General features: G+C 38.8%; 1 protein-coding gene across 2 annotated transcripts; it reads right to left on the bottom strand.

Annotated features, from left to right (window-relative positions):
• Nucleotides 1–4,530: 4,530 nt before the first annotated feature.
• Nucleotides 4,531–10,879, bottom strand: LOC145495458 (uncharacterized). 2 transcript variants are annotated; one of them, XM_081475081.1, is made up of 3 exons: nucleotides 10,696–10,879; nucleotides 6,367–6,590; nucleotides 4,531–5,068 (listed from the first exon to the last, which is right to left on the bottom strand). In XM_081475081.1, the coding sequence occupies exons 1-3, from the start codon at nucleotides 10,698–10,700 to the stop codon at nucleotides 4,884–4,886; spliced, it is 414 nt and encodes a 137-aa protein (XP_081331207.1). In that variant the 5' UTR covers nucleotides 10,701–10,879; the 3' UTR covers nucleotides 4,531–4,883. The 2 variants fall into 2 exon arrangements, with proteins under 2 accessions (XP_081331207.1, XP_081331206.1); XM_081475080.1 differs by lacking the exon at nucleotides 10,696–10,879 and adding an exon at nucleotides 9,294–10,029.
• Between the last annotated feature and the right edge of the window lie 800 nt (nucleotides 10,880–11,679).

Below are 11,679 nucleotides of genomic sequence, written 5' to 3'. Positions count from 1 at the left end.
ATGAAATACATGGAGAACTGTGGTCTTTATTGAGCACATTATACAGCAAATTAAGCTCTTCATTTCATATCTTGGTTATCTCAGATCTATTGAAATATCAATAATACTATTAAACAAAAATGTGTGTATCAAATCACATAAAGAGGAACCACGTCGTAAGGCGCGGAATGTTTACAACTCTAACAAGGAAGCAAAAACCACAAGTTTTTCTTGAAGTCAAAGAGTATTTCAGCTAACTTGTGCTTCTCTTTTTCTCGCACTTGTTGATTTTGTTACTGTCTTGACGGCCTCCTCATATTGTTTGATTTACTCCAGTTTGCACCTCGACCACTTCCATTTAGACAGAATATAATGGAAAGAAGAATAGGTCAGAATATGAGCATCCCCGGAGACCCAGGGGCAGCTAGTCGGGACGGTGCGATATTTTCGGGCGAAAGTTTTACTTCAAGAGTGGCTCTCCCGTTCTCGATGTAAATTTTCGCCCGAAAATATCGCCTGCCCCTGATCTCCGATGGATGTGCGAATACTATGTTAGTTCTTACGTGACACTGCACATGGTTAAGGATACCGCTGTCTTGAATTATCGTCTGCGCAAACTCGTTCCCAGTCTGCTAGTACGAGGCAGTTTTGTGTTATGCTTCCTTTGCTTTCGGCAGGTATATTTTGCAGGTTGCAGGTTGCAGGTTGCAGGTTGAAATTTAATTATAACTGGAAAACCACTGGCACTAAAAATAATTAATAACCTATATACTCGTCAGGGGTTCTTACATAAAGTAGTTCGCCTCTTTCACATATTGAAAACACGATCGATCAGTGATAAGTACTTATCGATTGACACACTGAGACCACTAAAACCTCTTCAAAGCCATCTGGATGGCCGCTCCACAGATGTTTCCATCGATTTTAGATTTGGCTCGGGTCTTCCCTCAACAACGGAAGATTGCCATCACAAATGAAGCAAATAAATGAAGAAATAATATTTATGATTTTAAAAGACGGAATATACTCAGGCACAAGCTCAGTGTGCTTTCATTTTGGTACTCACAGTGAAGAAACCAAATTAAGCAGATATTTTAGATGATATTTCAGATGTTTTTTCAAAAACAATAATTCATTGCAGGCTTAAAATCATAGGAATATACTCTCCTCCCATCGCTTCGGCCGGTTTGGCACTTAGGAGGAAGCCACCTTTCTGAGCGATTGTAAACAGCGTCATGTAACAGTCACGGTAAGTCTACCACCTGTACGTTTCTTTTAAGTGCCAGCGGTTTTCCAGTTAAAATTAAATTTCAACCTGCAACCTGCGAAATATACCTGCCGCTTTGCTTTCGGCTCCGAACGATACAGCTTCCCTTTCTTGGCTGCTATCAACTTAAGAACCGCCAGACAATAGTGTCTGTCATTTATTGGCAATTTACTCTATGGATGACAAGAACAACGAAAGCCTTAACCACGGGTTAACAGGCACAGATGAGCAGTTTCACTCACAAGACCCAGTGGTCGATGTAAACAATGCCGAGAGTTCTGTTCCACCCCTGACTGAAATGCTGGCTGTGATTTCAGAGCCAAGGGAACTTACACAGAATCTACAGGATTTGATGCCATCATTTCCGTGTACGAGCCAGAATTCACAAAACCCAATGACCAGTACAGAAAACTCAACGGAACCAAAAGCGAAAGAGGAACTGTTCGATTCGACATCACCTTCAGATTATGCCAAAGCTGATGGTGACATAACTCCGACTGGGTTGTTCAAAAGAAAGACGAAGAAACGCTCACCCAGTGAGAAAAACAGCGGGAAAAGATCCTCCACAAAGACGAACTCAGAGCCGGGGGAAATCAAGACAAAATGGCGATTTCCTTTAAACCTGTCTGATTTCACGGACTCAGAAAGCTTGCAAAACAACATTGATCAGTGGCTAGGAATAGTTATCTCGTCCTTACTATCTAAAGCTCAAGATCTGGATGATTTTGAGTCACTGAGAAAGCTTTTGGAAGAGGCAAGAAATCTTCATGAAAGCATGAATCTTCATGAAAGCATCCTTAAATTGGCTGAGGCGATCCGAGCAATGAGTAACGCCCTTGTTGAAAATAAAGACAGTGGGAAATACAATGCCTTGTTAATTGAAACACAGTTTGTTTTTGCAGAGTTTTATACGAAAGAAAGAAAATATTTGTCAGCATTAGACTGTTTAAGGAAATTAGAAGAGAACCTGTCTGAAGACACTCAAAAATCCAGGCTTTACGCGAAAACTGCTAAAATTATGGAACACTGCTTAGAATATTCAGTGGACTTCCTAACAGATCAAAAGGAGCATGAAGGTGGTTCAAGTACGTCGGTTTCGAACCGAAATCCCGACCAAGTTGTACTGAGTTATTACGAGAAAGCTCTGAAATTTAGCAACAAAGAACCGTCAGTAGAGAAGCGGGAAATTATTCAGAGTTGCTGCTATTTGGGAAAAGCAGCTGTCCAGATGCGACTTTGGGAGAGACAAATTGAAACTGAAAGAAACGTACCGGAAGTGCGACAAAACTTGTCATCAATAGAAGAACTTTTCAATAACATTTCACCCGCTATGAGATGTCAATTTTACCTAGCCGAAGCGTTTTTGCATTTCTTTGAAGGAGGGCGCCAAATGGTGGCAGAAATGAAGATACAGAAGGCTAAAACAAAAGTTGAAGAGGAACATTTCTTGGAAAGAAAGTGCTTGGGTTCCAAGAGGCTGTATTTTCTATTAGCAGAATTAAACAAGAGTACAAACATTTCGGAAGTTGGAGGCTAGGAGAGATGCTAGATTTGAATTATGTTGAAAGCCAGTTGTAAGAAGAAATAGACTTAAGTATTAAACCAATTATAAAATGTTATTTTACAGCTGAGTGGGAAATGCATTGTAAGAATTAAATAAATCAAATATACTTATTCGTCAAGTGAGATTCAAATCCTGGACTGTTTTTTGTAAAGGAACTTCAGACACATCAGTCCCATTCTCGCTGCACTTTGAAGAGAAAATTTCGTTATCTTAATATCAGAACAGAATACCAACAGCAATGTTGTATCAACCAGCATATACCTTCAGAACCTAATCATTAGTTTATGGCTTCCCGTAACTCTTATTTGACCGGGAGAAGAAAAGAAAATTAAACCTTTACAGCTAAAGCATGTTTAATCATGTCCTCTTATCCTTCAGCCTTTTGTTTTATCTTTCTGTGTTTTTAGCGTCGCGGGAAAAGTTAACCTGGTACATTTATGTCCACTGAACATCTTTCAATTCGTATTTTGCTCGATCTGTCGCAGTTTGCATCATATGAATATGAAAATTAGTTTCTTGTGATGTCTTTGTAATTGTCACGCATCACAAATTTTAAATATGCGCACTATTTTCTATTTTCAGTAAGTCATATACGAAGTGAAACCAACCTATTCACCGGCCCACGTTTATAGTTCAAAACACAAAATTCCTGTGGCGTTTACGGTCAATTATTTGTGAAGAAAATGTCGAAATCGGCATTTGAAAACATAGTGGGTAAAGCATGAGCCTGTTACGAGAATATATCTACGACAACAATGTCAGAAAACTCGGAAGCGTATTTAATTTTGCCATGGATACCACGAAACCACCAGAATCACAGACTCCGCTGTTGGAAGGCGATGCGCCTGAGGGCAGTAACTGTTCCCATTGTTTGAATGGAAAAGAAATAACAATCAGCGCCATGGATGTGACAGCCGTGAAATTATTACTGAGCAATAATCGAACGGTAGCTTTAGGGATCACTCACAGTTGAACACCTGCAAACGATGTCATCCTAGGCAGCGAGTGTCACAAAGCAAAAGCGCTGAAAGCGGAGTGTCAGTTGCAGATGGAAAAGGCACGAGCACGAAGCGGAAACGACGAAAACGAAAAAGATCGTCCAAACTCCAGACGACTTCGAAATGTGATGTGGACGGGAATTCCGCCGATGGTGAAAATTCAGACTCCGATAATGTGGATAAATTCAAAGATTTTCTTCAAAGTGACTCGGACGATTAGCAATCAGCGGTCACAGCTAATCAAATGACCTCCATGTTGGCTGAGTAAAGGTACTTTTATTAACGCATATAGAAAGGAGATAACAAAGTTACTATTTTCTTTCGTGCATAGTAGCGCAAATCCCACTACTCCGTTTGTGGCCGTGGGAGATCTGGGCTCGAGATATCTGGAGGACTTTCTGTATGCAATAAATATTGAGTTTCACACCTGAAAAGCAGGATCTAATTAACTTTCAAGCATATGATTAACTTCAAATATTTATTAATAATCTTTTAAGTTAGATATATGGAACATAATACCTTCAAGGGAGGGGTAAGGGTGTCAAGACTGTCAACCCTCACTGCCTCACCGCATGTTGTCGCCCTTCCCCCTCCCTCCAAGAACTGCAAGATATCGAGGCCCCATTTCTGTAAATCTTTTATGACTTAATTTAAGGGAAGACAGGAATGTTGTGGACAGATGGGTAATCTGTGACATACATGTAGGTTACTCACAGCAAAACAACAACAACAACAACTTTATTTAATTCTCTTAGGACTGCATATTACAATACCGCGTTGCAAGACAGTCTATAACTTGTAATTTATTCTAATTATACTGCCAATCCCACCACTGACCAGGTACATGACTAGAGATTGACTTGCAACAGTAAAAGAGTCGTGGTTATAATCACAGGTTTTAAAGTTCACCATGGTTCACCCGCATCACTAATCACTCTCGTGTGCAAGTGAGTTAAAAACAACAACTCTAGTCTAATTTCTCTGATTCTATGCCAATTTATTCGTTAAATGTAGAGTTAAAGCAGCTTAAAAGCGAACAATGAATTTAAAAAGATTGAACTACACGAGGTTCAATTCAATTTTCCTTCCCGACATCCATCATTCTCTTGGAGCCATGGTGACAGTTGTCAGACAGCAAGCTGTAGTTCTCACCGCCAGCCTTGACATAATCAGCTACTCTAGTCCCAGGCTTCACAGGCTGAGAACCTCCTGATTTCCAGGCTCCACTCATGTGTTTGGCATTGGTAACCACTGTCTCGCCTAAGGTCAACCAAGGTAAACAGAATATAAGAAAATCATTGTTTTCCCAAAGGAATTAAAAGCCCTTTGTGTCCCACCCTGTCAGATCATGTGATAAAGAATACATCCACAAGGTGTAATCGAGTGCTGAGCTTTCAAATGAAAACTATCGGTACAACTCAAGTGAAAAAACAAAAAATTATTGAGACTAGAAAATCTTGCAAGAACTTGACATGTTTTAACAACGTCAATGAGCAAATCTACTCGGTAAATATCAAATTAAGTTGTGCTGGCATTTTCTCTGTAGCGTGAAATTAAATGGAAGGTTCGTTTACTACAGACCTTAGGTCAGTCGGTGGACTTAAAATCCACAACAAATGTATCTTGCTCACTTTGGAGTCGGTTTTCAATTTTCCAGCGTTTGTGTACGCATCATGTTAACTCAGTCGGAGAGGCAAAGTTAATTGTGGCCTTGCTATTCACATTACTGACAACACAGTTTTCGCGCGCGCTTTTGCTAATGCAATTCAGCGCGCGCACAGGGATTGCAAAAAACGAACATGCCGTCAATAGAGCGATCATTTTATTTACTCAACACCCGCAGAATCTGTGCTATTTTTCTCTATAATTGAACGCAGCGTATTGATGGCTTTAGTCTTATATTACAAAGATATGTTAGAAAAGGTAACGATGCAAAGAACCCAGCAATTCTCAGCTTTTTCTTTCTTACCGAAAGAACCCAGTTAAATGCAGCGCATGCGTAGTAAGTCAAAAAATTGCGATTGAATGAAAATTGCACCCTCGGAAATACGTCTATTTCTTAAAAACCACTCATTAGAATTTCACGAAATTTGGCACGAAAATACTTTGGGAAATAAGTAACTGGAGTATTGAAAATAATTGAACTTTAACAAAGGAAATTCTAGATATTCCATGCCAGTGAACCTTCAACAAGGGATAATTAAAGATCTCTCTGTTAAATTATTAGCAAAATGGGGTTAATTTGTGAGAATTGTTATAAGCTTGTTGCATGCAAATTATAAGGAAAATCTAATGACTAGATTTTCTACAAATAAACAAAACCGATTTTAAAGGCCTGTTTATATTTATTCATGTTGCCATGGCAACGGCACGTACGTCAGCTTAACCATCAAAAAACCGAAGTTTATGTTGTTAACTAGCTTGGTGCCATTTCTGACGACCGAGGGATCAAGGGTTTTAGAGAAAAAGGTGAATGAAACACAGGTATCAAAAACTGTGTTCAGCCACCTTAAGGCTACTCAGTTCAAAATTATGTAACGACTACAGGAGTTTATTACTTGATTCTCCATATCCTGAGCCCTTATGTACAAGCCAGCGGTCTCCACTTGTAGTTGTCACCACAACACCAGAGTGTTTTACTCCCAGTGACCCTCCCGACCCTCCTAAGGGTCTGGTCACGTGCTCTACAGAAGTCACTCCAGAGTTGTACAACTCGGTGAGGCCCTGTTTAGAGGTGATGTCATGAGGACGTCTGCCGCCTGACGAGGAACTAGATGAAGAACTGAAGAAACAAGAAGATATTGCTGAGTTATCAATCTTATAAATCAATAAATTAAATAAAGACACATTCCAATATCTTTATCAGCTGGCATGGCCTTTGAATAGGTGTCTGTTTTAGCGAGGGTCGAGGAAACATCTAGGCCCGTTATAGAGACCGAGGTATACGTTATCAAATTATTGACTGTAAAATGATTTACCAAACGGTATCAGACTACAACAGCCCGGCCAGTGGAATAATATCCTCTAAGTCATTAAAAATACATCAAGTTAAAACGAAGAAAATCACAGGCGTCAAAGAGGATACCCGGTCTTAATTAGCGCAGATTTTTATAATGTTATTTCTCTGCGTTTGCTCCTTAGTTTTTGTTTCGATTGAGAAGATATATCAAACACTCGAGACAGTGTTTCATCGGCTATCCAAACACCTTGAATTTCGTCAAAAATACTCCGCTGCGCGTCGTATTTTCAACTCTCTTCTCGGTGTTTGGATATCCCGACGAAACACTGTCTCTTATGTTTGATATATTACTTGACAACTGACTTTGGTCTGTATTCTGTGAAACATAACAACACTGATTATGAATGGAAGGCGTATGACAGTTCTTGGAACTAATACTCCAGACAAATTCATAAACAATTCCAAGAACAACTATTTGTTGTTGTTTTTTTTTTGATATCCAATTTCTTTCTTTACTGATTATGATCATATCAACAAATTAATTTAGATATTCTAGGAAAACTTTTGACAGGAACTGTTTATCTTCAATGCTAATCCCATAGAACTGGAAATTAATTATTACCTGGAACTGAATAATGAAAAGTTACCACAAAAACTGATAACTGAACATTTGTCAAATAGATCAAACGACGTAAGTAAATAGAAACAATTTCGCAAATTTGAGGGCAGTTTTAAAATAACAAGAAATGACACAAGCTTATTGTGCCGACAGAAATGAAAATTTTTAAATAATAAAAAAAATTATTCCACCATCAGCGGCAGGAGTAGGAGATCAGGCAACATTGGAAAGTCAAAAGCGAAAACGCATGCAAAGCATTTTGTACATTGAAGTATTTATGGAGGGCAAGTTCATTTTCCGAGAAAGAACGTGTCTTTACCCTGTCAAGGGTGGGTCAGAATTAACTGATGGCTTTAACGTTGGTTATCATGTGACTATCGCAGGCAAAGGTGCACGTAATAACATTCCGTGGCTAGAATTAATCTTTCTCGGAATTCTTGTTTATTCACCAGATGGTCAGAGTACATGTATTTCTAAAAATGTTCTTTCCACAACAGATTCAGCGGGGTTTTGAGATCATCGCTCAAAGCAATTCCTAAAACGCGATGATTCATTGCGCAAAATTGTGTAAAAAGGAAGAACAACTACCGAATGTTTTGATGCTAAAACAAGACGGAAAACCTTGCTTAAGATGAACCATCTTAATTTATATTGTCAGGGAAAATAAAACGATGTTATTGTCCTGGCTAAGCACTTTTAAGTACTAAAACTACTGACAGTTCGTAATTGTACCGTTGATGATGTGACAGTCTAGCCTAGTCTGGTCTAGCTGATGTAATATTCGCGAGACCCTTAGTATAAAAAGTGACCGGAATAAATTTAATTTAATTTAGATTAAATCGTTGTTTTGCGGCAACGATTTCAGAATAAACTTCGATTGGTATCAAGCCCTGTCTCAACCTTGACGTCCGTAGAGAAGACTACTGAAGTAGATCCTCGTGTATCAGGAAATCGTGACGAGTTGCGTTCCCGCAGGCCAAGCACTGCTCTCCATAGTTATTCCCAAAGTTTTCAGACCGGTCCTCGCTCAGTACAGTTTCAGTGTCCATTCAAACGGGAATATACATTCCCAGGGAGAAACGTTTCGTCATAATATAAGTGAATATAAAAGGTGATCATCGCTCGGACCAAACAACAAAATACTCTAAAAATCATAACATCATGTTGTGGGGAATTTCACCATGCTGAATGAACTGCATTTATATCTCATCATATGCTAAGCAAGTTTGTATTGGCCAAGAAAAAGAACAGAACAAAAGCCCCAAATAGAATTAGAGAGACACTGATATCTTGGCAACCTCTATGAAGCTTGACTTAGATTTACTTTATGTTCTTCGTAACAATTTTATATAAGTTAACTGAAGACTGAATAATACGGCAATCCTTGAACCAAAATCAAGAAGAACACTTTGTCCAACCCCGTAATAACACGCAAGTTTACTTAACTTAATTTGTTATTAGTTTACAGCCTGAAAAAAGAGATATATGCTGATAGATAATTAAGACAAAAAGGAAGCACAAGAAAACAACACATTTCCTTGGAAATTCAGCTCTGAAGTGCCTAAATAATTAATTAAATGCTCCTGCAGATCAGTGGAAATTCTTTCCTCTCACTTTTCTTTCTTCGGCTGAGCGGCAAGCAAAGGAATTATTTTAGCCAGTACAAAACGAAAGCTGTCCGTTCCAACTACATTAATTAGCACTCGAATTCAATTTTCGTCATTGAATCTCAGTTTCCGCGTCTATATTAGTTCTTTGTTACCTGAAACTGACAGGAACTGTTTTCACAAGGACGTGACGTGAAAGAAACGTATATTCTAGCAGAATCACTAAATGATTTATGAGCAAATTATGATCGCGGGTGTAGCCGTTAGCGTGGGTGTATCTCATCGCTGTTGAATACTTACCTCATTTGCTTTATCTGGGCAGGGAGCACTCGATCTAAACGACGCTTTAACAGCTACCTCCGTTCTCCGTTCTACTCGGACGACTGCTGGGCGAGGTGCGAGCTACGTTACAACACCAGGAAAATATAGGTCTAGGCACATACACTTGCTAGACCAATCAAAAGTTAATACGTCAAGTCACCAGTCTGTAATCTTATTGATGGTGTTTTTATTTGGTGGTATTTTGATACTTTAACTAAAGCGCATTTTTTAATCTGTGTCAAGAGTCTGACATGCAGCAGCAATTCAACCTGAATAATTGCAAATACAAATGTCTTGATTTCGGAAGGTTAACTTTGCTTTTTGAGTCAGTTGTAGGTTGCCCGAAATTTCTAACATTAGATCCGCCACGATATGCAATTGTAGGCGTAAACGACCACGGCCAAAAATTCCCTTTATTATATGGCTAGCTCCTTGAGCGGGCAAGACGAATCGAATTCTGCGCTGCTATTGGCTACCCGAGCGGATAAGCTGGCACTATCTTGCCGGCTCGGGATGACCCGCTGTGTCCCAGAAGAAAATAGCGTTCTACGCAATTTTGATTAAAGCAAATTCTCGGGCAGTTTTAAAAGCAGCAAGAAATTCCACTCTCATTTTGTGTCAGGACATTACTGAACACAATCGTTTAACGATACTGCTACTGCAACCGTCTATCAACACCAAGAAGAGATCGATATCTCTGCTTACTGAAAAAATGAAAACACACACGAAGAAGAATTGGTGAACTACATAATAATGAATTTTGATTTTTCTTTTAAAATATTGCGCGTCACACGATGTTATTTTAATTTTTAGGATAAAATCAAATTTGTGACTGAAGAGTAAAACAGACTAACGCCGCAATTGATCCTGGAAGAAAGGCCAAGACGAAACATTATCAAACCTTTACTTAAAAACATGCAAGCGGTCATGCATATAACATTGAAACCCAAAATACAATGTAATAAGCAAGCACAAGGGAAAAAAAACAGTCAGCTTCGATTATCTACGCCTCGAAAGTGCTTAATCATAAATGATTAATTAAATACATCGTCGAAACGAATATTCTTCTTGCTTCCGCTTTCGTTCATGGATTTGTTTACGCTAGTAAATGGACCAAAACTTTTAGTTGTTTAACTGCATTAACTGAAATTAGAATTAAACCCCAATTTACATCTTAATTTTTGCCATAGAAAACTTACAGTGCCGATATCAACTCTTTGCTAACTGACTGCGATGGTACGAATTTTTTCACAACGAAGTCTCTTGAAAGAAACATATATTCTTGAATGAGTACAGGGTTTATTAAACGAACAATCTGTGATCGGGAGCTGAGCCCAGCTTACATGCCCTTATTTCAATGTTTTTGAACATTTATACCTACCTCATCGGATTTATCTGGTAAGGGAGCACTCAATTTGAACGAAGCTTCAATAGTAACAACTGCCTCTTTACCTCTCTCCTCCACACAGGTTCGCCGAAATGTAAGCCGCTGTGTGAGGTTAATGCAGGCGCAAAGTGTCCCTGTGCCTGTAATCATACCGTCCAGCGGATTCTGCCCAACCCCTCCTCCCCCACCCCCCACCCTCCTCCCCCCCCCCCAAAAAAAAAACCCTCGAGCTGAACTTAACTACACAAAGTAAATATCGGTCTAGGCGCATGCGATTACTTGACCAATTGGCAGCAAACGCGTCAAGTTACTAGCCTTCCCTGGAATGGCACACTACTGAGTAGTATTTGAGGTTTGACTCGTTTCATTGCCTATGATGTCGAGTATTTAAACTTTACAAAAATGTGAGTGTGTAAATGATAGATTGAAAATTGTCGAATTGCTGTTCCTGTAATTAATCTTTTATTTCGGCGGTTCCATCATGCACATAATTATATAACTCAACCTGCGGTTAGCATTTTTTGATGTTGTTTTTAATTTCATTTTCACTTTTTTCAAGACTACCTCATTGCAGAGTCACTTAAATTACCATCGCTGGTCTGCGTTTTTATCTTTTAAATGGCAAATGAGTATAAGCAATTGTCATTTGATCTTAGTCTGAGAATCCAATGCGAAGTGTATGTTCTAATTTGGTGGCCTATTACCCCGACCAAAGCTCATTGTTTGATGCAAGAATCTGACAGGTGTTCAGTGAAATTTTGAAATTTCCAGACGTACAAATGTCAAGTTTGATCAATTTAATTTTCCTAAAAATCACTTGTCTGCGAAAAATGAAAATTCTCTGAGACAATTTATAACATATGTATTTTGATGAAGATTTGGTTAAATTCACTTTCCAAGAATGCTATTTCATCGTTAAGTATATACATGTTCTGGAAAAATAAACCGGAAGTCGTTTGCTCGTTTTCCATATACTAA

Source organism: Orbicella franksi, chromosome 8 (assembly GCF_964199315.1).
Source record: "Orbicella franksi chromosome 8, jaOrbFran1.1, whole genome shotgun sequence".
NCBI lineage: Eukaryota > Metazoa > Cnidaria > Anthozoa > Scleractinia > Merulinidae > Orbicella > Orbicella franksi.
Note: the sequence above shows the minus strand (reverse complement) of the source record. Positions and strands in the feature narration are given on the sequence as shown.

What these genes read in the sequence shown, in the direction of transcription:
- LOC145495458 (XM_081475081.1), bottom strand. An exon ending in CTCAGGATATGGAGAATCAA is followed by an intron (nt 5,069 to 6,366) that starts GTAATAAACTCC and finishes GGTTGACCTTAG; the next exon opens with GCGAGACAGTGGTTACCAAT.